This window comes from Sylvia atricapilla, chromosome 10 (genome assembly GCF_009819655.1).
Source record: "Sylvia atricapilla isolate bSylAtr1 chromosome 10, bSylAtr1.pri, whole genome shotgun sequence".
NCBI classification, from domain to species: Eukaryota; Metazoa; Chordata; class Aves; order Passeriformes; family Sylviidae; genus Sylvia; species Sylvia atricapilla.
The window spans coordinates 11,236,024-11,261,521 of NC_089149.1; the positions used below are offsets into that span (position 1 = coordinate 11,236,024).

General features: G+C 47.1%; 2 protein-coding genes across 5 annotated transcripts in view; one reads left to right on the forward strand and one right to left on the reverse strand.

Moving 5' to 3' along the window:
- Nucleotides 1-3,444: 3,444 nt before the first annotated feature.
- UTS2B (urotensin 2B) lies at nucleotides 3,445-12,593 on the reverse strand. 3 transcript variants are annotated; one of them, XR_010744406.1, is made up of 6 exons: nucleotides 12,414-12,593; nucleotides 10,123-10,224; nucleotides 7,204-7,241; nucleotides 5,739-5,832; nucleotides 3,940-4,020; nucleotides 3,445-3,791 (listed from the first exon to the last, which is right to left on the reverse strand). XR_010744406.1 is itself a non-coding variant. In XM_066326459.1 (5 exons), exons 1-5 carry the CDS (start codon nucleotides 12,535-12,537, stop codon nucleotides 3,995-3,997), a joined length of 384 nt encoding a protein of 127 aa, XP_066182556.1. In that variant the 5' UTR covers nucleotides 12,538-12,593; the 3' UTR covers nucleotides 3,445-3,994. The 3 variants fall into 3 exon arrangements, 2 of the variants coding, with proteins under 2 accessions (XP_066182556.1, XP_066182557.1); XM_066326459.1 differs by having other exon boundaries at nucleotides 3,445-4,020; XM_066326460.1 differs by having other exon boundaries at nucleotides 3,445-4,020; nucleotides 12,384-12,593.
- Nucleotides 12,594-24,048: 11,455 nt separating this feature from the next.
- CCDC50 (coiled-coil domain containing 50) overlaps nucleotides 24,049-25,498 on the forward strand; it is a 37,286-nt gene continuing 35,836 nt past the window's right edge. For both annotated transcript variants that reach the window (XM_066325979.1, XM_066325978.1), the window contains exon 1: nucleotides 24,049-24,212. In XM_066325979.1, the coding sequence (XP_066182076.1) occupies nucleotides 24,164-24,212 (49 nt within the window). In that variant the 5' untranslated portion in view covers nucleotides 24,049-24,163. The remainder of the gene's footprint in view (nucleotides 24,213-25,498) is intronic.

Genomic DNA, 25,498 nt, shown 5'->3' on the forward strand with positions numbered 1-25,498 from the left:
CACATTCTCTCTCCTTCTTGGACTGGGGTCCATGTCAGCTGAATTCCTTGGATTGCTATTCTTGGGTACAAATCATCCTTAGCATTGCAAAAGATCAATTGAGAAAGGAATTACGCAGGATTAAGGAGAAAAAAAAAGTTATTCTTGCCAAACACCTCGTGTTGGGCAGGAAGTAATGCTGGAGATGGGAATTAAGTGTTAGTTTCCTGATTTTTTATGAGGCACAAAGCACCTGGCCATCAGCTAGAAAAATGGGGGGAAATAGAGCCAGCTAAAAAAAAAAACAAAAAAACAAAAAAAAACCAAAAAAAACCCAAAAAACACCACACAAAAAAACCCAACAAAACAAAAACAAAAACACACACACACACACAAAAAAAAAAAAAAAAAAAAAAAAAACAAAAAAAAAAAAACCACCACACACACACACACAAAAAAAATAAAAATAAAAAGGACTTGGGAAATCAATGAGACTCAAAAGCTTTTGTGAAGGTTGGGACTTTGGGATAATTGCCATGGTTCAGCTATGGTGGGAGGTGAGACCCTCACTCAGAAGGGCAGATAACATCTAACTTATATTTTCTGACAAATCAGGGGCCCTTCTCAATTTCCTCCTTGCCTACAGCCCTGTACATGGACCAAGACTAGTCCAGATAAAGAAAATTTGCAAGGAACTTCACTTTTCTTGATATTTCTGATATAGGCTAATGTGCTGAGAGCAGCAGCACAAACCAGTGACTCACATCAAGAGGTGTCCCTACCTTTGCCATCTGCCAGAGCACTGCAGCTGAGTTGGGAGATCATTTTCCCTTCGAGTTTGAGAACTAGACACTCAGTGGGTTCCTGTAGACTGACTGACTCAAGAGTTTCAGTCCATGCTAGAAGCAAGCCTGCGAATGCAGCCCCAGGCAGTCCTGTGCAGTGCACTGCCACCATCCATCCTGAGCCTGCCCTGCAGTGTGGGGAACATTTATCTATTTCCACTGAGCTCATCCAGACAGGCTACAGATAATCTGCTTGCAGGGAAGCCATGTGTATGGGGCTTGGGCAGATTATGGAAGTGGTGACCTGCCACTCAAACAGCTGCCAGTCAAAAAGAACCATGGACAGGGTCAGTGTGTGACATATTTTTGGAGACTGAGACCGGAGAAATCTAATGCTAACAGCAGCTTTGCAAAGACACTGCTAGATCATAAAAGTATTTAATAGTTGACAGGTATTAGCTAGGGCTTCAAAATAAAAGCAGGGTTTTAAAGGCTGAAAGCTGTGCGCAGAAATTGCCTTCATCTGAAGGGAAATGTGAAAGCAAAGCAGGACAGAGGGATCTCTGGTGGTGTTGGTAACTGCGAGCTGGAATCTTCAGTCCTGCTCCCCCTGCACTGTGTGGATTATCTGGGAGAAAGCAACAGTCTTTCTGTTCTTTTGCCTCATCCATCAATGAGCACACTGAGGCTTCCTGTGGCTCAAGAAGCACTCTTTAAAATCTGTAAATTGGCAAGTGCTGTTTCAAATAGAATGATGTATGAAAGGCCAAACACCATAATTTGTTTTTGTAGACAATGTTGGATGGCTCCAGCCATTGTGCACAGTATGGAGATCAGCAAACATGAAATGAGGATAAACTGCAGCATCCATTGCACACTAGACTTGCCCTGTGCTGCCCGGATTCGCAAATCCATTCAGATGTCTGTGAGGATTTTCTTCTAATAAATCCACATGATCTACTAGAGTGTCTCAGGGAAATCCCTTTAATTATTGCCTGTGGGTCATTAACTTTAGCAAGAGTGACTGCCCAAGCATGAGTAGGGTGTGAGCAGCCACTCTGTGGAGGGGAAGGGTTTCTGTTTTGTGTTTAGGAGAAAGGACAGGACGCCCACAGTGCCATGTAGAGGGTAAGCCTGGGGGATACAACACCACCTCTGCTTCTAATTAGTTAGTGAATTGCATTCAATACATGCTGATCTCTGCAGCACAGGCAGCTAATACAGCAGCATAGAGTGCCTGTCAGGAAATAGGGGGTAGTTTGGGTACCACAAGCACTTAAATAACTGCACTGATAGGATGTAGCAGAAAATCACTACTAAGCAGCATGATGCATTGCACTCCAGGGAATTCCTGTCTAAGGTCAGAGCAAGCTGTTAAATATCCGCAGACCCGGTATTTGTTTTCCTGACTTGCTGATGAGTTGTCACATGGGGTCAGGAAGGCATGGCTACAGCAAACAGGTGACAGATGGAGCCTGCTGCTTCGGCCTTTCCTTGCACTGGGATTTCCTGCAAGCTGAAATCATCTGAGCTCAACACCAGCTTGGGGCACTCAGTGCAACTCTTGGAACACACCTCCCTTTCAGCTGGAGCACCGGACTTTTAAAGAAAGAGAGAGACTATTCTTGTCCACAGGGTATGATTTTTTCCTGGATTTGGTGCCAATGTGAGGGGATGTGAAAGTGTGCTCTCACATACCTTTTCACTCACACAAAAGCAGCAGAAAATGGGAAATGTGTTCTGAACCACCACCAAAGAAATAACAAACAACTAATGGTAACAGGAAACTGTATTTTGCATGTCATTAGACTTCACTGATACAATCAGGCAAGCTGGCTTTATTCCCTAGATGCTGGCTTTGGCCTGCAACAGGATGAATAGGTCTCCTGTTAATGAAGTACTGCAAGGTACTGCTGTGGTAAGGGTGTGCTTCTTGCCAGAGCCCAAGGCAATGAGTGTAGGATGCCAATTACAGCTTTGGGAGAGGTAATGTATGGAAGAATATGCAATATGCAAGCTGCAGTTAAATCACATGGCTCAACAGTTCAGTGCTAGTAAAAATCATTCCACACATTCACAGTGGCTACCAGATCCTGCTCTCATTTACGTTGTTGGAAACCGCAAAGTTAACATCAGGATTTATTTTGAATTTACATTTTCGGGAATGAGGTCCTTTGCTTTTACAAATAGATGTGGGTAAGGTGACTTGAGATGAATATATGTAGAAGTCACTAATGCATTGTGATCTTTTCCTTTTAGACAGGGCCAGATATAATTCTGCAGTAGAAAAGGCCAGGCTAGCACCTGCACTGTCCAGCCAGATGAACCAAAAACCTCTGCTCAAAACATCTATTTGGGGTGAGTAGGTAGAAACCAGTGTGTCTAGTCCCATCCAATGAGGACAGTAGCCCATAAATATCTATGGAAAAGATCCAGCTCTCATTCCTTATCCTCGCCAAAAACAAGGGTCTCTTTCTCAGGCACATTAAAACCCTAGGTGTTTAATGGGAGCCTTTCTTCCATTGTGAACTCCACATGAACCATTAAGGTAACAAGAGCCGACATCAAGGGAAATGTGCTGCATTTTGGGTCCCTGCAGGGCCTGAGAAAGTAAATAACACGTGCTTCTGTGCAACAGAAAATCTTTATTGGAATGGTATCCAAAGGATCCAGAGCTCTCTGCCTGCCCTCCCCTGTGCACGCTGTGGGACACGGCGAGGAGCAGCTCCGGCTCAACATCCAGCCCTGAGCCCTTCACATCACACCCAGCCTGCCTTCCTGCCCCAACAGCGGCCACAGGGCAGCTCAGAGCTGCTCAGGAGGCGACAGGAGCCCCAGACACCACCGAGAGACACGTCTGCAGGGGTGGGCAGAGCCCCTAGGCTGGGGAAGCTGAGCTAGTGTTCGGTGCCTCAGGGGACCTGGTGAGAAGGGGGACAGTGAACAGTGGCAGCAGCCTGAATGGCACACACAGGACAGCACAGGAAGTTGGGAAGCATCTTCTGAGTAGATCACGGTAGGTTAAACCTGGAAGAAAGGAACAGTAGAGAGAGGCAGTGGGCTGCCAGCTCCTGTCATGTCCCCTGTTAGACTTGGCTGTGGTGCAGTCGTGGAGGATGGCTTCCAAATTAGCAGCACGATGAGGGAACAGAACAAATTCTTAACATGTTAATACCCAGCAAGGCAGTTTGGGGAAGGGCTCATCTTCATCCTCCAGTCCTGACAAGCCTTCAGATGCAGTATTTCCAAAAGCAGGCTGTGGAGAGATACAAAAGAAAGATGTCAGCATACAAGGGACTTCTTCCAGCTTCCCACATAGCCCTGGAGAATGTTTCAAAAGACACACGTGTTGAGAGAGCTGGAGCATGCAGCCAGCATTTTGCTTTCAGGACACATCTCAAAAACCAGCTTTGAGTTCATATAACATTTTTAGAAGGTGTTTCTTTTAGCCCCTCATACTGTAAACATGGGGTCTAAAAGTTATCTTTGTGTTGCTTGATTTAAAAGGTTTCCTTTTGTTCTACTTCAGCAGTGTCAGGGCCCAGCTTTTTCTCTCCTGTCTACTGGTCAGCAGTTTTGCTGTTTCAGATATGTGTGCAGGGGTTTTCACCTTGGCTGACTGGAAGAACAGGATAGTGACTTGGAGAGACTGGATCAGGTTCTTACTTTTTTTTAAACCCAGTCATTACCACTCTGCTACCAACCATCCTCCAAACAACATTGATTTCTTTAGAATCTTCTATGACTAAATTAGGGAAGGATGTATATTTTGGTGTTGGAAAAAGTAACTGTACCACAACCAGCATGAATCCCATGTGAGTTTCCTGTTATCAAGTATGAGAGGAGATTTATACCTGGTTTTGAAAGCAGGATCTTGGAAGAAAACTCCTACTGAATCAGCAGTGCTCATGCTGAGACATGAGCTCCTCCCAGACTGGAAGAACTTTAGATGAAGACAAAAGATTCCCTGCTTTCATTTCTGTCAGAATCTGATTTAAACCTGGCAACGGGAAGTAGTTTTATCAACATTAAACCTTCCAGACTGGTGGGGGCATGAATTACATTAGCCAAATTAATGACAGCCTCCAGGGGTGCTTATAAATTGCATATTGCCTAAGGATCACCTAAGCAGCTAAGCAAGCCTTGCACAAAGGGATTTTCTCTTGGCTGTCTGGCTGTTGTCAGCTTCCACGTGCACAGAGCATGTGGGCTGAGGGCAGAACCAGCTCTTTTGTTTTTAGGCCAGATCTGTCATCAGTGACTTCTGGTTCACAGCTGCTACTGCTTTGTGGAGGAATCCATTGAAAGCCAGTGTGAGCAGCATTGTCCATGTGTTTGTCAGGGGCAGCTTCACAGGAGCACTGGGGCAATATTCTCCTGAGCCACTGCACACAGAGAGGACAAAGCTTGGAGGCCAGCTGAGGGGCATACCAGACCTTAGTTCCCTGCATTCTTGGTTGATTTCCACATCCTTTTTAGCTGTTTTTCAGCAGCAGACAAGTGCTCCTTTTTTCTCTGTGGGGAGGCACTGACCTTGGCAGAGGGGAATGCCTGCAGTCCACATGCCTCATTATGCCTGCAGCAGTTGCTTTGAGGCCAGAGCAAAGCGAGGGGTGCACTGTGGGGACGTGTTCATACAGAACCTCCCCTCTCCAGGGCAGGCACTCATGGCTCCTATCACCCCACGTTCTTCTGTGAAAAGCAGGATGTGGCACTGCCTTGCCTCCTTGAGTCCTGGGTGTGCAGACCTGGTGTATCTGCCTTGACAGCACACAGGGTTGGGGGACACAATCCTTCCCACCAGCTGCTAAACCAGCCAGCCACAAGAGAGAACCAGGACTGCTCAAAAAGCTGTCAACCAGCTGTTTTTCAGCATATTTGGGACATGTTTACTGTGACTGTCTTTGTTGCACAAGGGAAGCCCTGGAAATGAGAGTGGACAGGATGGCTGCAAGGCTCAAATTCAAAACCTACCACGTTTTTTGGGCTGGGATGCTGAGAGACTTTCCAAGGCATAGGCCACCTCCGACCCATCCTCAGCTGAGAGCTGATCCTTCAACTTCTCCAGCTGTTTAAACAGAGAAACAGCAGTAAACAAGGGCCCCATCATGAGGAGCTCCACAGAGTGCTGGGAAATGCAGGGCAAAGGAGCTGTAGATTGGTTACAAACATGCAGATTGGCAGGCAGCATCACTTGGAAGAACAGAGTGTTCCCTGGAGCAGGACCATTCCCAGAGGATCTGCCTTTGGAGCACTCATACCTCCTCATGGCCTCCTTCATTAAGCTGCTTGTTTGGTGGCAGTGGTGTGGGCACTCCCTGCTCTTTCCCTCCACTCTGGGTGTGAGTCCCTGTGGAGAGGAGGCTGTGTAGAAGGATACTGCAGTACTAAGGGTCAGGGCAGTGCTGGGGCAGGTACTCTCCAGGTATCCAGACACTGCAGCGGAGGGCATCCATTCTCCATTGCTCTGGGTTGTCCCTTCTCTCTCTCCCTCACAGTCCTTGCTACCTTCCCTTGGTTTAATGCGGACAGTCTGCTTCATTTCTTCATCTTTAGCTACCCTTTTCCTGTGGACTGGGAGCATCTACAGCCATGACCCCGACTTTTGCTTTGGCAGAGATACTCTCAAACAGTCAGAGCTCGTGTCCCTCAGAGCTAGTGTAGGACCTGGAGAGACAGGCTAGTGTAGGACCTGGCAGCCTCCTGCCTGGCATGCTGCAGTGGTATTTTTCAGTCTGAAATAAAAAGTGCCATGCAGAACTCAGCTGGACCTCCAGCACTCATACAAACAGCTGGAACAGCTGGACCTGGCCTGAGAAGGAGAAAAAAGCACTTCCACTGCTTGCAGGGTTTGGGCCTCAGTGAGAGCCATGCCAAGGTTCCTGCAGACCTTTCCCTGTTCCTGGGTGGTGTAGGATTGGGACTGTATTTGTGTGTGTGTGCTCTGATCAGCCCAGCAGGGCTCTGACCTTGAGTGGGGCCACTCTCACAACCAGAGCACACAAAAAATTCTGGTTTAGGCAGGCAGTGGATTTCCCTCCAAACTGTTAGCTGATGCAGCCAGCTCACACAATGCCTAGGAAGGCAGCATTTCCTCCTCTTCCCACTCCCTTCTCTCCTATGGAGATTTCATTTCGCATTTAATTCTTTCCTGGCTTGGTCTTCACTGGCCTTTCACTGGTGACAGAGGCAGAAGCTGCTCAGCTTTTATTTCACCAGCTTACAGCCCTGTTCTCTTTCCACCTTTTCCAGCTTGTGCAGCTGTTTATCCCAGGTTCTGCTTTTCCCTTTTCTCGATGCCATGTTTAAATTAGAGCAGCAGGGGCAAGGGTAGCAGGGTGCAAAGATGGAAGGATTGGGCATAAAGACAGCTTACACAATTGTTTAACTGCCCATGCAAGAACATGCATCTGTGTGTCTGTGCAGTTGCTCCTCTCACCTCTTCAAGCTCTTCAAATTTCTTTGCCATCTCCCAGTCTGCAAGAAGGGAGAGAGTAACATCAGTAACTACATTGTTTCTTGAAGCTCAAATTATAAACTATTTCTTCATTTGCCCTCTCCAGGACAACAAGCAAAGACCTAGTTAACATTTAACTCCTGTTAGTGATCTTAAAATGAATGACAGCAAAAACAGACAGAAAAGCAGGTTTTCTTTGCTGAATCCTATGGGGTCTTATCCTAATTCTCCATTATGAGGAAGGCTTCTTTTCTGCTCACCAGGCCATTGGGGAATTGGCCCAATGAGGTCACTTACTGTGTGATATCAATTCAGGTGAAACTCTTGGCTGCTTTCTTATTTTTATCCTGCTAACTGCAGATCTCTGCAAAACTGCTGGCTTTTCTGTCACTGGCTTTTATATGAAATCCCATTGCTTCCTTTAAGAATTGTTTATCCTCACATCACCCATGCAGGCAGAAGTCAGAAGACACAAATTTATCCTAGCATAACTTACTGATTTATAAGCCAGCAAAGATCTAGGCTGGCGGAGTGGAGCAACAGGAAAAGTCACATAGCAGTAAGTGCATGGATTCCACACTTCCAAACATTAGGGGAGCACGAGGAGCTGGGGCCCAGCCTCATAGATCAGGCTTAGAGGGCTCAAGGCTAATTAGTAGTGTACTACTGTCAAAAAACTATGCAGGTGGATGAATGAACTGCCCGTGCAGAAAGAGGAGAGGGTTAGGTGCCTAAGAACAGGATCTGAAACATCCAGTTGAACTGAGAGGAGCCTGGAATAGCAACAGGCAAAGCTGCAGAGGTGGGGAATTTCACTCTCACTGCTCTGGAGGACTGAGGTACCTTATTCCAGACCCAAACTAATGTCATAACCAGCTAATTTTTTAATAAGACAGATGAGCTCAGTCAAAGCTGAGTGACTGGCTACAGTAGTTCTCCTGGGAGGGGAGCACAAAGGGATCAGCTGGTTTAAAAGTGCTAGTTTGGGAAAAAATGCACTAAAATAAGCAGAAGAGCCAGGAAAGAGCTAAAGAATGTTTTTGCTGGGCCCCACAAGCAAACCAAAAAACAGTCCCAGAACTGGCTCTTTTCTCTGTTCCTAACGTGGCAGCAGGCATTGGTCTGGATCATCAGGGGGATTTAATACAATTCCCCTTGATTTCAGATTTCAGATAAGATTTCAGCACACAGCATGCATTGCCAGACTTTTTTTTTTAATGTTTGAAACTGAGCAGGAGAGTGCCAAGAAAGAGCTGACTGCCCTCTTGGTTTCTCCTTCAAGAAAGAAACAGTTTTGTTGAAAAATCCTGAATATTTTCTGATACTCATCCAATGGTAAAAGCAGCAGTTCCTAAGCAAATCCATTACATTAGGATTTGATTTGAAAAATGAGATGGGGATGGGGGTGGGGATGGAATCAGGAGGTGTGGCCTCTGTTCCTGGCACTATCAGCAATGACCTCAGGCAGATTCCTCCTATGCCCATAAGGTAGAGACAGACAGACCCTGGCATATCTATAAGTCAAAAGTGTTGGTTAAGAATTAACATTATTGTTATTTTATTATTATTAAAATTTTTACCTCTTTCAGAGTTTCAAGTGCCTGTTTTGGCTTGACTGTTTGCAAACTAAGTTTGGCCAATGACTGCTATGAATAGAAAATGAACAGCGGTTGAAATTTGGAACAGATTATCTCAGACAGGGAGAAGGAAGTTAATTTATAGATGAAGCCTTGAGAAACTGCCTGCTGTAAATCCTCTGTCTGTGCTCTGCTCAGAGATTCATTATATTCAATTGTCTGGCAAAAAAATGCAGCCTTTCCTCTAGGAGTAATAAGTGCAATAATCCATAAACTTATCATAAAAATGTTATTTCTTGAATGTATCCCTTTTGCAAGAAGAATGCCTTTGTTAGTATAAGGGCTTGATTTATTTATGTTTATTTCTTTGTCCCAGGCTTGTTTAACCACTGCCTTGCTGCATTAACAAAGGTCTGGGGAAGAGCACTGAGTGAGTTTGATAAATGGATTTGGATAACGGGTTTTGCTGGGCCCCCTCTCAGCTGTTTTCACAGAGAAGAGCAGCTTCCTGTTCTGAGACCACCACGTCCAGCCCAAACCCTGCCCTGGCTGCAATGGCCGTGGGAAGAGCTGACCTCTGAAATCCGTTTGGTGCTTGTGATCGCTGTGCCTCAAGTCAGGGACAGCCCAAGTTTCTCTTCAGCAGGTCTGAGTTTAGCCACTGGCAAGTGCCTTTTAAATTTGGTGTCTGTTGACAGAGCACAGACAGAAGGAGCCTCTCCCTGGCTCATCTTTGGTGGCTGTGTGGGAAAATCCAGTTGTCTCAACCTCTTCCAGCAGTAGCAGGGACTTAGGCCCAGGCAGGAGCTCCCCCTGCCCAACTACAAACCTGCCTCAAACTACACCTGATCCCAAGGGATCTTACTGGAAAATTCTGATGAAATTCCCCTGCCCCAAATGATAACAAGATGTTGCTGTGTCTCAAAAGCACACAGGGCTGTGTGGGGTGTGGGCAGAGATGTGATTCCCAAAGCTGATCCATGCACGGGGCAATGCACACAACATCTAAGGAATGGCAGGGCCACAGGGACTCAGCAGAAAATTTTCTTGGGTTTACTTAAGTACAGACACGTGTTCCAGCAAAATCTTGTGTGTCTGAGGATCTAGGGTACGTGGGTTTTGGTGGCTTTACTTTGCATTGCAAAAGCAGGTCCCAGAGCCCCATGACAGAGAGCATCTAACATCAACCACATGCAGGCACCATACGAGGTGCTGCTTCCACTTTCTGAGCAGTTGGTATGTCTGAAGAACCTGAGAAGCAGGTTCCTTGCATCCATGCAAACACAGATTCAAAGAGCAGAGATCTCCCCTCCCCTCCACTTACCAATATTTTCTGGCCTCCGCCATGCGAATTTCTTATTAAGGAGCAGAGTCAGCAATGTGTCCTCGTGATTTGTGTCTTCTCTTTCTGGAAGCACTCGGTTCTCTGCAGCACATAAACCACATCTTTCTCAATCTCATCAAATTAAGAATCAATTAATCAATTGATGCCATTAATCTCTTAATCAAATTAAGAAGGATAAGAAGTGGAAGGAAAACGTCTCCTGTCAGCGCTCATCAGGGTGGAAGGAGCACGGTGTAAAAGGAAGGTGTGTGAGCACAGAGTACAATGTCCAGGCAGCGAGGGCTGCGCAGTGGAAGGGTGTGGGGTGGGGAGCCCTCCCTGCCAGCCCCGGGCTGCTGGCCAGTTCCACTGCAGCCTCATCAGCAGGACTAGCTGCAGAGAGCTGGAGACACCACCTTGATTTACACAGTCCCGAGCTCTTCTGCAGGGCGGGTGGAGTAGGCGCCTCTGCAAAGCCAGACAAGAGCCCACAACATCCTCTCCTCAAAACTGCAGGAGTTCCCCCGCTCACTCCATGCACCTTCCCAGGGCTGACAGAGGTGGGAAGTCCCTCCCCACCGAGCTGAGGTGTGGGTACCACAGCTGAAAAGCTCTGCAGCCTCACAGCCCTTTCTTTCAACCCCACTCGGCCATGGGGCTGCTCTGTGTGATTGCCAGCGGTACTGAAGGATTCTTCCTGAACTGAGCTCAAGAGTGGAGGAACTTAAAATAAGACCATGCAGAATTTTTCCAGGAAAAGCCTCCCAAAGTTGCTGTCTTTAAGCAACTTGGAGCTCTCTGAGGCCCCTTTAGGGCACTTTCTCAGTGGTTTTGCTTTAGTGGTTGTGGCTATACCCTCAAATGAATGGTTGTGAAGGTCAAGGGTTCAGCAGAAACCAACAGACACACGGGATGGGGCTGGTCAGTGCCCTGAAGGCTCTGAGACCCTCCCAGCTCTGCTCAACAGATTTCCAGAGTCATCTGAGACTAGAATGTTGCACTAATTTTTGAGAATGACAGAACAGGAGCCAGACATTATAGGGAGAGTAGCCATTCAAAGAAATCTTTGGTCTGAACAGCCCCACCCCACACTCAGACCCTACAAAGCCTTAGAAGATGTCTACAGAATTCCATGGCAAATACTAAGAAATTATACAGAAAGGCTTTTTTTCTCTTCTTCTAGAATTTTTAGGACTTCTGCTCAGTGCAGTCTCATATGGCTATCAGCCCCTCCGAGGGGATGAATGCAACTATTCTCGGTGCACACAAAACAAAACGTTGTAGCAGACGAGGCTGGAGGATGCTCAAGGAGAGTGTGTGGGAATCAGCTCCATTAGCTAACGTCACATAAGTCTGCAGAAGCTGAGGGACTCTGGCCAAAGGGATGCTCCAAGCATTTGGCCAGACTCAACCCTGCCTCACGCTGCGGCTGAAGCCGCTGGTCCCGATTGCGATCTCTGGAAATAAACCCAGGGGAGTGAGCAGAGCGACCTGCAGTTAGCATGGAGTGCCATAAACCTCATTCCTAACTATGAAGGACAGCTATAATTTTAAAATAGCTACTTTCAGTTGTTTGGGGGATTTGCTACAGGGGAAAAATACCCAACACTATAAACACTCCAGTGAAAGCTAAACAGAAGCAGGATTTCGATAGAGTGGCCCAGGGAATGTTTTGGTTGTAATTATAAAAATAAATAGGTGATATAAGAGGAAAAATAATTTGAAAAGCAATGTTATTTTCAAACCTCTATTTAGTAGCTCTTTCTTTTTTAACACTGCCAAGCCTCTCTAAGAAAGAGCACTAATGATTGACATTTCCCTGCAGTATAAATTCAAGTTAAGATTAATTTAAATTATGGGACAAGTACATATAAAAAGAAGTTTGCGAAGAAAAAAAAAAGTTCAGCATCGCCAAACTACTGACATTTATGAGCTGTCAAATCTCATATGGTACATACTGGAATTGCTACTCCCTGATACTTTAATTTTTATTTTTTTTTTTTTTTTTAAATGGAAGAGAAAGAGCTACCCTTACCAGATTTTACCAGATCTGGTATTTTCACTGATTAGCAGAAGGTGTCATACAGCCAGCTGCAGAGCAGAAGGACAGCTTTAGCTCACAATAATATGAACAAGCCTCTTGCTAGCACCCATATTAACAGATTGTTCAATATAGCTCCAGGTTCCTTTTGTTTCCTTTCCCAGAGAAGTGAGTGTTGCATTGGCCATGGCAAGCAGTGAACAAAAAGATAACCACCTACCTGTGTCACGTAGCCCATCTTGCAGCTTACCTTGGAGTAAAAAAGGGTCTCCATGAGTGGATGGGACACACAGAGCCATGGTCAGGATGGTTAGCACTGCCAGACACAGCTGGGCAGACCACATCTTCTCCACGTTCCCAGCACCCAAAAGCATCCTTCCTTCAGGCACCGTGGAGGACTTCAATGCAACCAGCGCCAGATGAGCTCACTTTTAAGAGGCAGTGGATGTGCTGTGATTGCAAATGGCCTTTGGAGGAGGGGAGAAAAATATCTCTTGAGATATAATTCAACCTGTCAATATGATTCACTCTGTTGGGAGTGGACAGAACAACCCAGTAACATATGTCAGATGGAACCTGTTCAATATATCTCATATCAGACTGATCTAATGAATTCTGATGTTCCCACAGGCGTGCACTGTTCACGCACGTTGATATACATTCCATACATACACACATTAAAAATACTTTTTCAGGGCTGCTGCTTTAACAGAGTTCAGGCATGAGGACTCCCACGTTAGCATGGAAGATTTGTCTAATGTAAAATTTGTCAATTTGTCTAATGCTGCCATATTTTGCCAGTTTGGACAGAATCAGGTTAATGGGGTTTTGTAATTTATCATCTCACTTCCTAGTGCCTGTATTAATTAATGTGAGATATAATGAGTGCTGAAGTGGTGGGAAACAGAGGGGGAGAGCCCTTTTCATTTAACTGATTGGAGAATGTTGAGTGTGTCTTGCTCACTGTGACTTATGGCTTTGTCAACGGGAAAGGCATCACACCCTATTTTGGGATTATGTCTGAGTGGGGGAGTGCAGATTTGGCAGTAGGTATGGAATACGTCAAGGATGGGCAAGAGTCTTCAGTTTTTTTCTTGGGGAAAAAAAAGAAGTGGAAGGTCAGATGCTGGTTCTGGCTACACAGCCTTGCTTTATAATTTTAGAGCAAAGTACTGAGACACATTGCATATATTCCATGCCTTCTCAGGCCATGACTGCATTTTGGTTTGACTTCCACTTGTTGCCTATCCATCACTATTGATCAGAGACCTGTTACTACTTTTCCACAACAACCTTAGCAAGAGAAATATTGTAATAGTGACACTGCTAGGCTTTGTTCTTCACTTCTCCTCTTCCTGCAGAACTGAATCATCTGTACTTGTTGTGGTTTAAGCCCAGCCAGGAACTAAGCACCACAGAGCTGCCAGCTCACTGCCCCCATGGTGGGACAGGGGAGAGGATCAGGGCAAGCTCTGATTTGTACATACACTCCTAGTGACTCACTGTTTGTGCTTTTTTGACACTACGTCATGCCAGATTACCCAAGATAGCTTCATCTGATGGTACCTGCACTTCATCTCAACTAAAAGACAGTATAATTTCCATGTTTGGGCTTTTGGCTTCAGGCCTCCAGCTCTCCCTACAACTTGTTCTGTGCCTTGGATCAGTATTGAATGACAAGCCTTTTAATAATCCTTGTAATATTTGATATATTATTAACAAAAAATCGAAGGGGAGAGGCTCAGACTTTTTGCTGGGCATGCCTATAAAAATGAATGTGGTGCTTCCATTAATGAAGAGTTTGACACTGAGAAAATTTTCCTGGAGACATAATATGTACAAATTAACCAAACTCACAGTTTCCCTCAGACTTGAGAACTACTGAACAGCTATCTGAGGTGCTCACCTTCTTCACAAAGTTCTGTTTGGACTGAGGGACACCTATGTCCTACTGGAACACTTTTCCAACCACCTCTGTCTCCCTAAGGTGCCAGTTTCACACTGGTCAGAGGTGAGCAGCTCCCATGAAGCAGAGGCCATAACTTGATGAGCACCACTTTGCACAGGACTCCAGTCTTGAAAATAGCAGCTCTGACTTAAAACTACATCCCTAAGGGAAGGTCAAGTCTATTTTGATTTAGTGCTAAATGGCTAAATCTCAGTCCATCTTGGGATCTGCTGTGAAATCAACTTGGCCTGGATACAGAAGGTGAGTTTGTCCATCTCATCTAAGTTTGTGCAAAATCCACAGATCTCTGACACTTTTTCCTTATCTTTGGATGCAAGATCTCATGGGCTATTGGCAGGCTCTTTCAGGAAGTTGAGCTATTCCTGGGATTTCCTCTCTCACTGCAGAGGAACTTCAGTTCTGGATCATTGCAACTGTTCAGCCCCCAAAGCAGCTCATGTAGAGAGTGTGCCAGACCTTTCCAGTGGTGGCTCTGGTGAAGGTGAGGAACTGCCATGCTACATTTACATATGAGAAGGGAGATGACTGGATGCTGTGAGGAGTGGATGCTTTCAGGGGATGGGTTGGGGGAGAGAAGCCTGGCAGTTGCTGCCAGACATTAGTGGAATTTTTTAATTTAATTTTTTCCATTTAGGAGATAATTCATTTGCACTGTTGGGCTTGTCTAAGCTCTCACCTGGAAAATTCCTTTACTTTTACCCCATTAGTCCAGGTGCTGCAAATAAGATCACATTTTATTGTTCATAGTGAAACAAGGCATTCTCCACATTCTTTCTATTACTTCACTCATTGATTATGTCTGATAACTGATAGTGTCATTGATAATCATCCATTTATCTGGAGTTCAAGAAAAATGAGAACATGAAGATGGGAGCTCCATCTCTACCTCCCACGGTCCCAGTCTGTCCCTTAGCATAGAAGTTTCTCTTTTAACAAAGCTGTGCAGACTTCAAGTAACCCAACACAACCAAACCGGAAAATTGGCAAGAGTCAACAGTCCAGAGGGCAGGAATAGAGAAGATTTGGTTCAAGCAGTGCCACCAAATCCAGCTGCAGCAGCTCTCAGTGTGAGAGAGATGAATTGGAGTGTCAGTGCCTGGAGGATGTTAATGGTCCTGAGCATCCTCAGGTGGGGCCTTAACACCCTCTCTGCCCATCATCTCAGGAGACCCATTTAATCTCAGCCTGGTCTCCTGGTTATCTCAGAGCTATGCTGGAGGAATTCTGGTCAGGAGTTCAGCTATGTCTTTGCCTGACCATGGTCCTTATTGATCTGGATTCAGACCTGCAAGTGGACTTCCCTGCCTGACTGTGGGTATGTCCCCTCTCTGTGCACCTGTCTGGTGCTCACTGAGCTGTGTTTATCTCTCACAGGCCTGATGCTGACCAGTGTATTGACTTCCATCTTGACCTAGGATCTGTCTCATCATCATGGGCTTGTCTGAACCCTGGGGCTCTTGACTGAACCTGGCTGCAGTCTCTGATCCTGCCCTGCTTTCCCTCTCAGCATGGGTCCTTGTCCTGCTGTCAGCATCACTGCACTTGGCTCCCTGTTCCTTAAGGAACAGCTGGCCCTTGCTTCCCCCTGACATCATCTTCCTCAAAATGTTCATAGACTCCTCTTCCCTGCCAGGTGGGTTGGTAGATCTTGCAGCAATTAAGGTTTTGGGATATGTTATATAAAATCCCAGTTTGTCTGAAGTTGCTTTGGGCTTTGCAGTTATCTCTAATGAAAGTAGGACTGCAGCCTCCAAGAAGCCTAACCTGAGTTTAATGCTAAAGCAGCTACCCCTGCTGTTCCACAGCAAGCCTCAGATTGATGGAATTCACTGGAGGGGGGAGTGAGTGACTTGATGCAGGAGGCAGTGTTGAGCTGCTGAAAACAGGAGAGCATAAAAGGGCTACTTTCCAGAGCCAGCTTGGAGTGGCAGGTTTCCAGACCACTTTGTACACTGTACATTTGGGGTTTGGAGTAAAAAACCCCACAATATTCTCTCTTTTTCAGAGTTTTCTGAGAACACATGAAACATCACATGCACCATTTATTTCAGCTGAACCTCATCAGCATCCACAGACTTTGTCATGGTCTTATGGACTCCACTTAACCATAGCTTGTTTCATCCCAAAGCAAACAATGTGGTGAGGGAGGACCTGTCAGGGAAGTGCCTTTGCTTAAGGTGCTTAAGAAAGCACATATGAACAGTGCCACAACCTGTGCACTGACTGTGGGATTTGGCTGCAAGTAGGTAGCCTCAACTGGTGGAGACAGGACTTCAGTCTGCATATGAGAGAGATTCATGTATCACTGTTTTCCTGCCTAGAATGGTCCTAAGAATAAGATGAGAGAGAAGAACAACGAAGAAATTTGGAAATGGGGAGTGGACATGCCTTGTAGAGGGGAAGGCAGAATGGGGGATTGACAGCACCAGCAAATCAAGGAGATAAATGCTCAGGTGAGCATTTAGCAAGCAAGAAAAGAGAGCTGCCCTTATGGTAGGGGTGAAGTGGGCTTTGTACACAATGTCAGAAACACCAGAGTCATCCTGCTCTCCATCCTGGGCAGTGGCTTAGTGTTCCCACTTGTCCCATCACATATCTCTATCCCCTCTGTCTATTCACTTGCACAACAAACAGTTTCCATCTTCTAGCCAAGTCCTTCCTCTCTCCCACAGTGTCTGCCTTTCCTGCCTGTATCACCACTGCACACTTATTACTATTAATCTCTTCTGTCTACATTCCTATTGCAAGTCTGTTCCTCTGGGTCTCCAACTGTGCTTTATCTGGTAGGAATTAGAGGAGAAGGTACTGAAATGCACCCTGTGCTCTTCAGCCTTCATCTCTTATGCATTTAATGTCTGATTTCTCCTCTAACCAAGTCACTTCTATGCTGAAGTCAACTTGAGAGAACAAAGCCCACTCCAGAATGTTTATAACTGAGCACTGGAAGGTGCTCAGATACCCTGCTGATGTGTGTACAAAGTCCCAGCCAGAGCAACTTGACTGCAGAGAAGAATTAAAATATTGTGCTCATAAGCCAGGAGACTAACTCCTCTTGCAGCTTCCTGAGAGGAGGGAGTGCATAATGGGGAGGGAGATGTAGTCATAAAATGAGATTCTCTGATCCTTAGGGGACTGTTAATACCAGCCAATATTTATGAAGCTTTTAGTCTGACTCACGCAATTTGTTCCCCTTTCTATGTGCTTGTCTTTGGGCTCAGCTGTTGCTTGGCCTGTTACTGATATAAAATCAGATGCTGTGGTTCAATTGCATCCTTGCTCAGAGAAAGAAAAGGGAAAGGTCCAAGGCAATGTGTAGAGAAGCTCAGCTGCCACCTCACTGCAGGCAGCCAAGGATCACACACAGAGGGGAAGCATCACCAGCTCACATCCCATGGGCATCGTACTAAAGAGAACCAGTTCCTCGAGGTTGAGGCTGTGGAGGGAAAATAGTGAAGCTGGGCTGCTTGTCTGGCTTTCACTTCCAGTCCAGGGCTTGCCAGGAAACCATTCAACTCCCAGAGAGTAAGCCAGCTGCAAAGTGTGGCCTGGAGTGAGGGGCTGAAAGAGTAAATCTGGAATCGAAAGGTGTTGGCTGTGGGAGGAGGCAGCCTGTGGAGAAAACAGGGAGCAGAGACAGTCATGCCCCAGTTCTCACTTCTGCCTCTTAATCCTGAACTGAAACACCTCCTCTGATCTCAGCCTCCCTACTGACTGGGGTGACTTGGCTGAGGTTCCTGGTGAGGAGAGGAAGGCATAATGGAAACCTCCTCTGCTTTGAAATGTGCCATGACCTGCTGCTTTCAGAGACACTTCCAGTGATGCTCCTGAACGGTAAATATTGGTGTGCCTGTGTAGGACTAGTCTGACCTCCATGCCAGGATAGTGTCCTGAAGAGGCATGATCTGGAATGACCTGGTTAAATCACAGATTTACCCTGAGCTTGACCCCTGTCTCTTATGACTTGCCTTCTCCAAGCCCCAAGTTCATCCAGGATGATGAATGTAGCTTGTGCATATATTACTTTGAGTAAAGACAAGGCTGGGTAATTTCCTGCTAAAAATAACAGTAAGGGCACTTTTAAGGTGGTGAAGGTCAATTCTATCTGCTAACAGTGCCAGCTTTCACTGTCATTCTCCTTTCCCTCTCTTCCTGCTCTCAGTTACCATCTGATGTTTTGGTTTATTGAGAAATGTTGCCCATTTTTTTGGAAAACTGTCACTACAGATCACCCAAGGGAGGATTTGGAGCATACACAGAGCTGTAGTGTTTTGGTGAATCTTGTGCAGGTAACCATAAACTTTACCTTTTGGAGAGCCCATCTTCTTAACTTTTCATTTGCACCCTGACCTACTGAGACTCTGTGACAATTCTGCACATGCAAAAGGGCGTTCTGTTGAATTAACACAAATATTTTATGGCTGTAGACTTGCATATACAAAGTGACTTGAAATGAGGGCTCCAACTGAGTCTGTATTCATGCCTTACCACCCTGCAGCTTGGGAAGCAAGTTGGCACAAGTGATAACACAGGATTTTTTAAATTTTTATCTTGTGTATATATATATAAATCCAGAAGAATATGGGCACCTGCAATCATATTAGATGATTTTTTTTTAAAGTAGACCTAGAAGTTTTTTTCTGAGTGAAATATAGCAAAGTCACTGCACTTACTTCAGCCCTCACCAAATTCCCTTTTACAAAATCAGTGTTTTGAGGTTTTATGCAGGTGGCAGTGGCTGTTAATACCTGAGAATAACCAAGATGCTTCATCACTAACTGCCACATTTGTTGTTTCTTATGTCTCCATTGCCTGGGCTTGCAGGCAACTCCCTGCAGTGCACTAAGTGAATAACTTATTCTGGTGGGTTTTGTTCTTCTGACATAAGAGTAAGGAATGGCACATTTAGCTACTTTTTCCTTCCCTCATCTACTATGTAACACTTTCAATAATACTTTCCTCTAAGGGAGATTATTGGAAGGCATACTTCATTTCAGATTGCACATGTTTACTCTCCAACATGCCAGTCAAAAAAAACCCCTTGTTCTGTTGTGGCATGGCTCATGATTGTTCTAGTGCTCCTCGTTATGTTACCTGCAAGCACAAGCTATGTTTCCTCTGCTCATTCTTTGCAATCACCCCATTCATTACCCCGGTGAGCTTTATAATACCTTAATCCTTGCAGGCTTCTGCTCTCCTTGTTCTTCAGGGAGCCTGAATTCCCACAGGCACCATTCAGCTACCTACGGAAATTACACACCTGCTTCTTGGTGCTCTTTGCCAATGCTGTAATGTTTGCTTCCTCTCATCCACCCCTTCTGGCACAGGACTTCAAACCTCTCTTGAGGTGATTTAGCTCAGAAATGCAGGGAGGTTGATGTCTGAAGTGGTTTTTTTTTTTTCCCCTGTCTGTTTTTAACCCTGCATCACTACATCACCTGCCTCCCTCCCTGGGAGGCCCTGCAGCATCCTTGCCTTGGGCTGGGAGCAGGGCCTGTTTGAGCCTCCAAACCTTGGTTTTTATTTATCCCAGGGGGAAAACAATGCACTCACATCCTTCAGGCTTCCTGCAGATTGAATGGAGTCCTGTACTGTGTTTTATAGTTTTATACAAGGATTTGACTTTGGAGAGAAAAGCCACAGCCCGTGGGATGGTTTCCTCTCTGACTGCCCCAGAAGGGTCAGTTCCCTGCCATCAGTCACTACCAACACACAGGTTTTGGACATGGCCTTATGCAGCACCTGATAGCATGAGAGACCTAGAACCATTTTTTTTCCATCCCCTTGCATTAACCATTAATGGATGCACAAGCTGCTGCCTGTAGGATTATTATCCTCTGTGTCTATCTGGACAACAGTCTCATCAGTTGGAAGTGAGCTTTGCCGTCATTAAGGAGACTTTAACAAAGACTGTTCTGTCGAAAGTGAACATCTTGATGAGACTTAATTTATTTCGCAGTTGTTGTTATGCTGTTGACCTAAAATGACAGCAGGAGACTTGGAGAGGTGCCCAGTTTATTTAAGAAGCTAGCACAAAACAGTCTCTCCCTGCCTGGAGAAATATCTTAGCAGCATAAAGCAATCATAGCTCCTCGTCTCAATGCTCTGTCTGGCACCTCCTGCTCATCAAAGCTCACTGTGGCTTTTCTGAGGGCCAGTCCAGATTGTGTTGCTTTTTTTCCTGTTTTTAAGTATCCCAGCCTCTCCTCTGTGCATCCTCTCAGGAGTGTTTTCAGTGCTGTGAAAGCTGGGAAAATGTTGTGTGGTGTACCAGCATAAGAGTCTGGGTTTACTCCAGTGTATAGGGGCAGATCAGGTGTCTGGATGCAGGTAGGCAAAGTGCCCAGTGCTGGAGCTCCCTGGTGTTTAATACTTGTGTGGTGGCACAGTCCAGCTGCTGTGCCATGTCTGAGCCCCTGCCCAGGTGTCTGGTGGAGCACAGAACTTCAGAGATGTGCCTGGTAAATGTGATCTGCCATGGAGAGGGGCAGCTGCAAAGCAGAGCCAAACTGGACACACAGTGCAAGGACAAGCATCCAGATTTGCAGGCTGCAGCCAGGAGAAGTCCACAAAGACACAAGGAGAAAAATCACAGTGGGAGATGGTGTGACCTTTAGCCTTGGACACTTCCAAGCCTCAGTTGGGGAAGGCACTGAGCAACCTCATCAGATTTTGAAGCCAGTCCTGCTTTGAGCAGGGGGCTGAGTAGTGCCCTGCAAAATCTCTTCTGAATGAAATTACTCCACAAGAGAAGAGCTAAAGTCAGATCAAATTATGCTTTTTTCATGGGAAACAATATGGACTTTTCTTCCAACAGAAGATCCTGTGAGAATAAGTACCTGCTTTTATAAAAGATTGGAGTGTCATTGTCTTGTTATCTTCAATAAAAGTAGTGGTAACTTTTCCCAGCTTTTTTGGGATTCTCCTACCTATTGCAACATGTACTGCTTGTCAAACTAGGGGCTGTACAATTTGCACAGGAAAAGCTGATGACAGTTACTCATAACAAACACCTTTCATGCTTTTTGCCTAGAAGTTGCAGCTTGTAGACACAAGTGAGAATTTGGAGGGTTATTTAAGATCATCACACTGAGGAGCCCTTTGGGGGAGCCTAAGATGTGACTGCTGCAGTGCTAGCATTACATCAGTAACTCATTCCCTGGTTCCTGTTTAATTCCTTCTTATCCTCAGTCCTGCTGTGATCATTTTTGGATCTTCTATAATCAAGTGATTCTTGCCATCTTCCAGTTTCAGAGACATGATCTGTATAATCTCTCAAAACTCAAGCTAAAATGAGAGAGAAATCTGATGTCAAGAAAGCAAAGAAAATACACTGCCTTAGGGAACAGGTTGACAGTGTTGACAGGGTTTTGCCTGCATTACCCTTCCCAGGAGCCTGCTCCAGCCTTTCTGTGCTCTGACAACTGGAGATGTTCCCTGCATTTCCAGGAGCAAGAACAAAGTGTCACTTACTTTGTGTTCCTGTAGTTTCCTTAGGTCCTAACACAGCTCACCATCCACTGGCTATCACTGAGCTTCAGCAGACCTTGCAAGATAAATAAATATAGCTACAGGAAGGCATGAGGAGCCCATAATTTGTGTAATAGGAACTTGAAATCAGGAACTGCTCTGCCGTGACTTTGAGCACTGGGTACCAGATCTCACTTTACTGAAGTTAAAAACATCCAGGAAGATGGTTCACTCAAAACAGCGGCCAAAGCCACATCAGCCCAACGTGGAACCTCCTGAATGCAGTGTAGATTTATTACTAATTTATGTTGCTGGTTTTGGCCCTAGACAGACAACTTAATATGATATAAATTCATTACTGAAGACTAGAGCAAAGAGCAGTGCATGTGAAGTAAAGTGCATGACCATTGGGATGGACAGCTTTAAAGCTTTATTCATAAAAGTAGGATCATAAAGTGGGTCTGTTGCATTAAAGCTGCTGTGTAAATGTGAATGCTCCAGAATTTCAGCTTCTGCTGCTTTGACTTTGTAATGAGAGAAGGACAGGAGAAAACTGTACTCTGGGTTTGGAAAGCTGTGACTTGTGTTAGATCAGTACATTCATTGCCACTTCTCCTGTATAGTCCTGGTTGCTTGGCCTCTTCTTTTGTCCTCACTTTTTCCAATAAAAATCTTATTAAGTGATCAAAAAGCTTGGTAATGATGAAAGTGAAGGATGTCCAGAGGAATATACTGAGTTCAGAAAACCTCTGATTTAGGGGAAACTAGAAATTAACCTGTCATTAGCTTGGAGCTGGCTGAAACCATGGGGATTATTTGCAAGAAGTCCAGTTGTACTACTTGTGTGGATGGCAGAGGGATTAGAAGGAGCTGGGCAGAGCTGGGACTGTGACAGGAGATAATCTGTGTGAGCTGCCCCTCGGAGGGGCAAGACGCTGCGACTAATCCTCATCTGTGTGATCATATGGAGAACCTGTGGAGTGGGACTCAGCTGTGCACCACTCACCTCTCTGTAAATACATCCCTCTAGGGATGTACCACATCCCTCTAGGCAGGAGGCCCAACAGCTCTCAGAGTGTGCCAGCACACAGGAGAGGTGTACTAGGTGTGTGCAAAATGAGAAGGGATCACAAATACACACAATTCTGTGGCTTTTTCTGTGCAAGAGGCTAAGAAGTTGAAGGGAAGGTGAAGGCAGTCAGATTTAAGAGTCTATGTGTACCCACACTGGGATTGGTGAAGTATCATTTGAAAGGGGCCGAATTCAGGACAGACAGTTCCTGAGTTTCAGGAAACAAGACTAGAAAATTCAGGAGTAGCACAAGGATAACCTTCTGGAAATAGTTCTTTGTCATTTTCTTTAATGTTTTTGCTTTTTAATAACATTGAAATATTATTCCCTTTGATTTTCTTTCTGTCTTCCTACTCTATCTCCCTCAGCTCCCATCCCAGTAACCCACAGCACAGAGCTTCCCAGAGCCTGTTGGAGAGGGGGAAATGGGCTCAGCCTCTGTACCCGCCTGCTCACCAGTGGCATGGAGGCCATGGGCCATGGAACAGGCACTGGGAGCAACTAATTTCGAATGTGGCAATATTAACTTTTTCTTCTGCTCACATAGTTCTCAGAGTTACACATTTATGATCAAACGTAACAGCTGACATAAGTGACTGGTTGTGCTGAGCACAGCCCAGAGAAGCTCAGACATCCCTAAACCCCAAATCCTCTTTCTCTTATCTTCTCCCCTTTGCCAAGTGAACATCATCCGGTTCTGTTTCTTTGCTGCCGGCAAATCAAGGTGGGCAGCAGCTGCGAGTCTTCCCATCTTCGTCGAGCGCTGGCACCAGCCCGTGTGTGGCAGGGCACTGCTGGGGTTCAAAGGCCTCTCGCAGCGCTCCGTGAGCGGGAATCTGTCCCCTGCACTGCCCGGCTCGAGAGGGGCCCGTCCCAGCCCTTGTCACCGCCCCCGCCCTGGGGACAAGGTGCGGGGACCGTGCCCGCTGGGCGGTGGCTCGGAGGCTTCGCCGGGACACGGCTGCTTTTCCCGGCCGGCGAAGCAGCGCGAGCAGGGGGTGGGATGCTCTGGGGATGAAGGGGCAGAGGCAGCCGGACCCGGTGCGGGGGAGCTCCGGGGGACCGGAGCTGTCCGAGCGCTCTGACAGCCGCCCCGGCGGCGGGAGAGGATCGCCGGCCGTGGCCTCAAAGCGGCCAACACAACCAGCGCCCCCACCAAACAATAAAACATTAATAAAAAAAAAAAAAACCGAAAAAAACCCAAATGTATAAATAACTGGCCTCGGAAGCGGCCCGTCCCGCCGAGCGGCCGCCCGAGCCCCGGCGGGGAAGGGGAGGTGGCAGCAGCCCGGGACGCCCCCGTCCGCCTCCCCGGAAGGGGGGCGAGGGGCGGCGAGGCGGCCCCGCTCCGCCCCGCCCGGCGCTTTCTGTCCGCTCTCCCGCGCCGTACGGCCCGGCCGCGCCGGCTCCATCCGCTCCCAACTTTGCGGTGCGGGGCGCGGGCGGCACCGCCGCGCTGCCCTCAGCCGGGCCGCCCTCCGCGGGCCCGGCCATGGCCGGCATCGGCATCGACCACTCCAAGCTGCCCGGAGTCAAGGAAGGTGCGGCTCGCCCCGGCGCGGGGAGGAGGGGGCGCTGGACGGGACGGGGCGGCGCGGGGGAAATGGGAGCGAGGCAGGGGAGAAACTGTTGGTTTGGGGTGCTTTTTTTTAAAAAAAAAACAACATTGTTATTTTACGATTTCCAGGCGTCGCGGCGGTTCGCGGCGCTGGCGGGGAGCCGGGTCCGCGGGAGGGGACGGGGCGCTCCGTGCTCCGGCCCTGGCGCTCCCGGGGCTGTCCCGCTGCCGGTGCGGCGTGCCCGGCGGGTGGCGGGAGGGGACGGGAGGTGGAGGCCGGCGGCGAAGCGGCGGCAGTCGCTGGACAGAGAGCCGCGGCCGCTCTGCTGGCCTCGCTCCCTGCTCCCCTCCCCGGGCGAGCGGTGGGGGGCGGGCTGGCAGCGCCGCTTCTCCCCGGGAGAAGACGAGGAGCGGCGCTGGGGGAGGGCGCAGCCCTTTGTCTGCGCCGGGGCCGAGGCCGCCGCCTCCGCCGCGCCCGGGCTGCCGGGCTGGGGCCGCGCTCCCGCGGGGGATGAGGCGGCCGGGGCAGGCACCCTGCGGGACATGGACGAGCAGGGATGTCTGTCTGTCTGTCTGTCTTGTCCCTCGCGATTACGGCTCGGTTTCGAGGCTGCGCTCGGAAAAATGGGAGCAGAGCTGTGAATATCCACGGATTTGGCTATTTGAGGGGGTCTGGTGATTTTGAGGGCCCGATTATAAACACTTAGGCGTACTGGTTTTTATGAAGACTGGCCTGCACTGAGCTTGGGAGCGCCGAGCAGCCTCTCCCGGCCCGCAGACCCCGTGTCCCCATCGCTGTCCGGGTCCCGCTGGCTTGGCCTGTGCTCAGAGCGCGGATCCACCTTCTCTTGGGCCGAGCTGGCCTCGGCTTCCCTGTTACCGCGGCGTCTGCCTCACACGTGTGCCTTTGAGCTCAGTTAAATGTGCCCTGGAGCTGCTTTGGGTTTGGAAAGCTTTGTAGGAGATAGTTTGTTCTTTCTGACAGTGATTTGTTATACAAACCAGTAGAAGCTCTGTCATAATCGAGTTAGTTTTAGATTTACTCTCTAGTAATAGAGAGCAATGGTTTCCTTCCTAAAAGAAACCAAACTTCCTTAAACTTGTTCCCCTTGCCATTGGACTTTTTTTTTTAAATTTCAATTCTTACAAAATAGCAGTTGTGAATTTGATGATTTAGCCGGCCAAGAGTGGAAAACATATTTCTGCGCAGGCAGCTGGAGATTCCTTTTGACCTCCTGTCAACCTTTAATGTTTCACTTGGTGTTACTG

What these genes read in the sequence shown, in the direction of transcription:
- UTS2B (XM_066326460.1), bottom strand. Translation starts at nt 12,537, where the DNA reads ATGCTTTTGGGTGCTGGGAACGTGGAGAAGATGTGGTCTGCCCAGCTG. An exon ending in GCGGAGGCCAGAAAATATTG is followed by an intron (nt 7,242 to 10,122) that starts GTAAGTGGAGGG and finishes CCCTTCTTGCAG; the next exon opens with ACTGGGAGATGGCAAAGAAA. An exon ending in ATCCCAGCCCAAAAAACGTG is followed by an intron (nt 4,021 to 5,738) that starts GTAGGTTTTGAA and finishes ATCTCTCCACAG; the next exon opens with CCTGCTTTTGGAAATACTGC.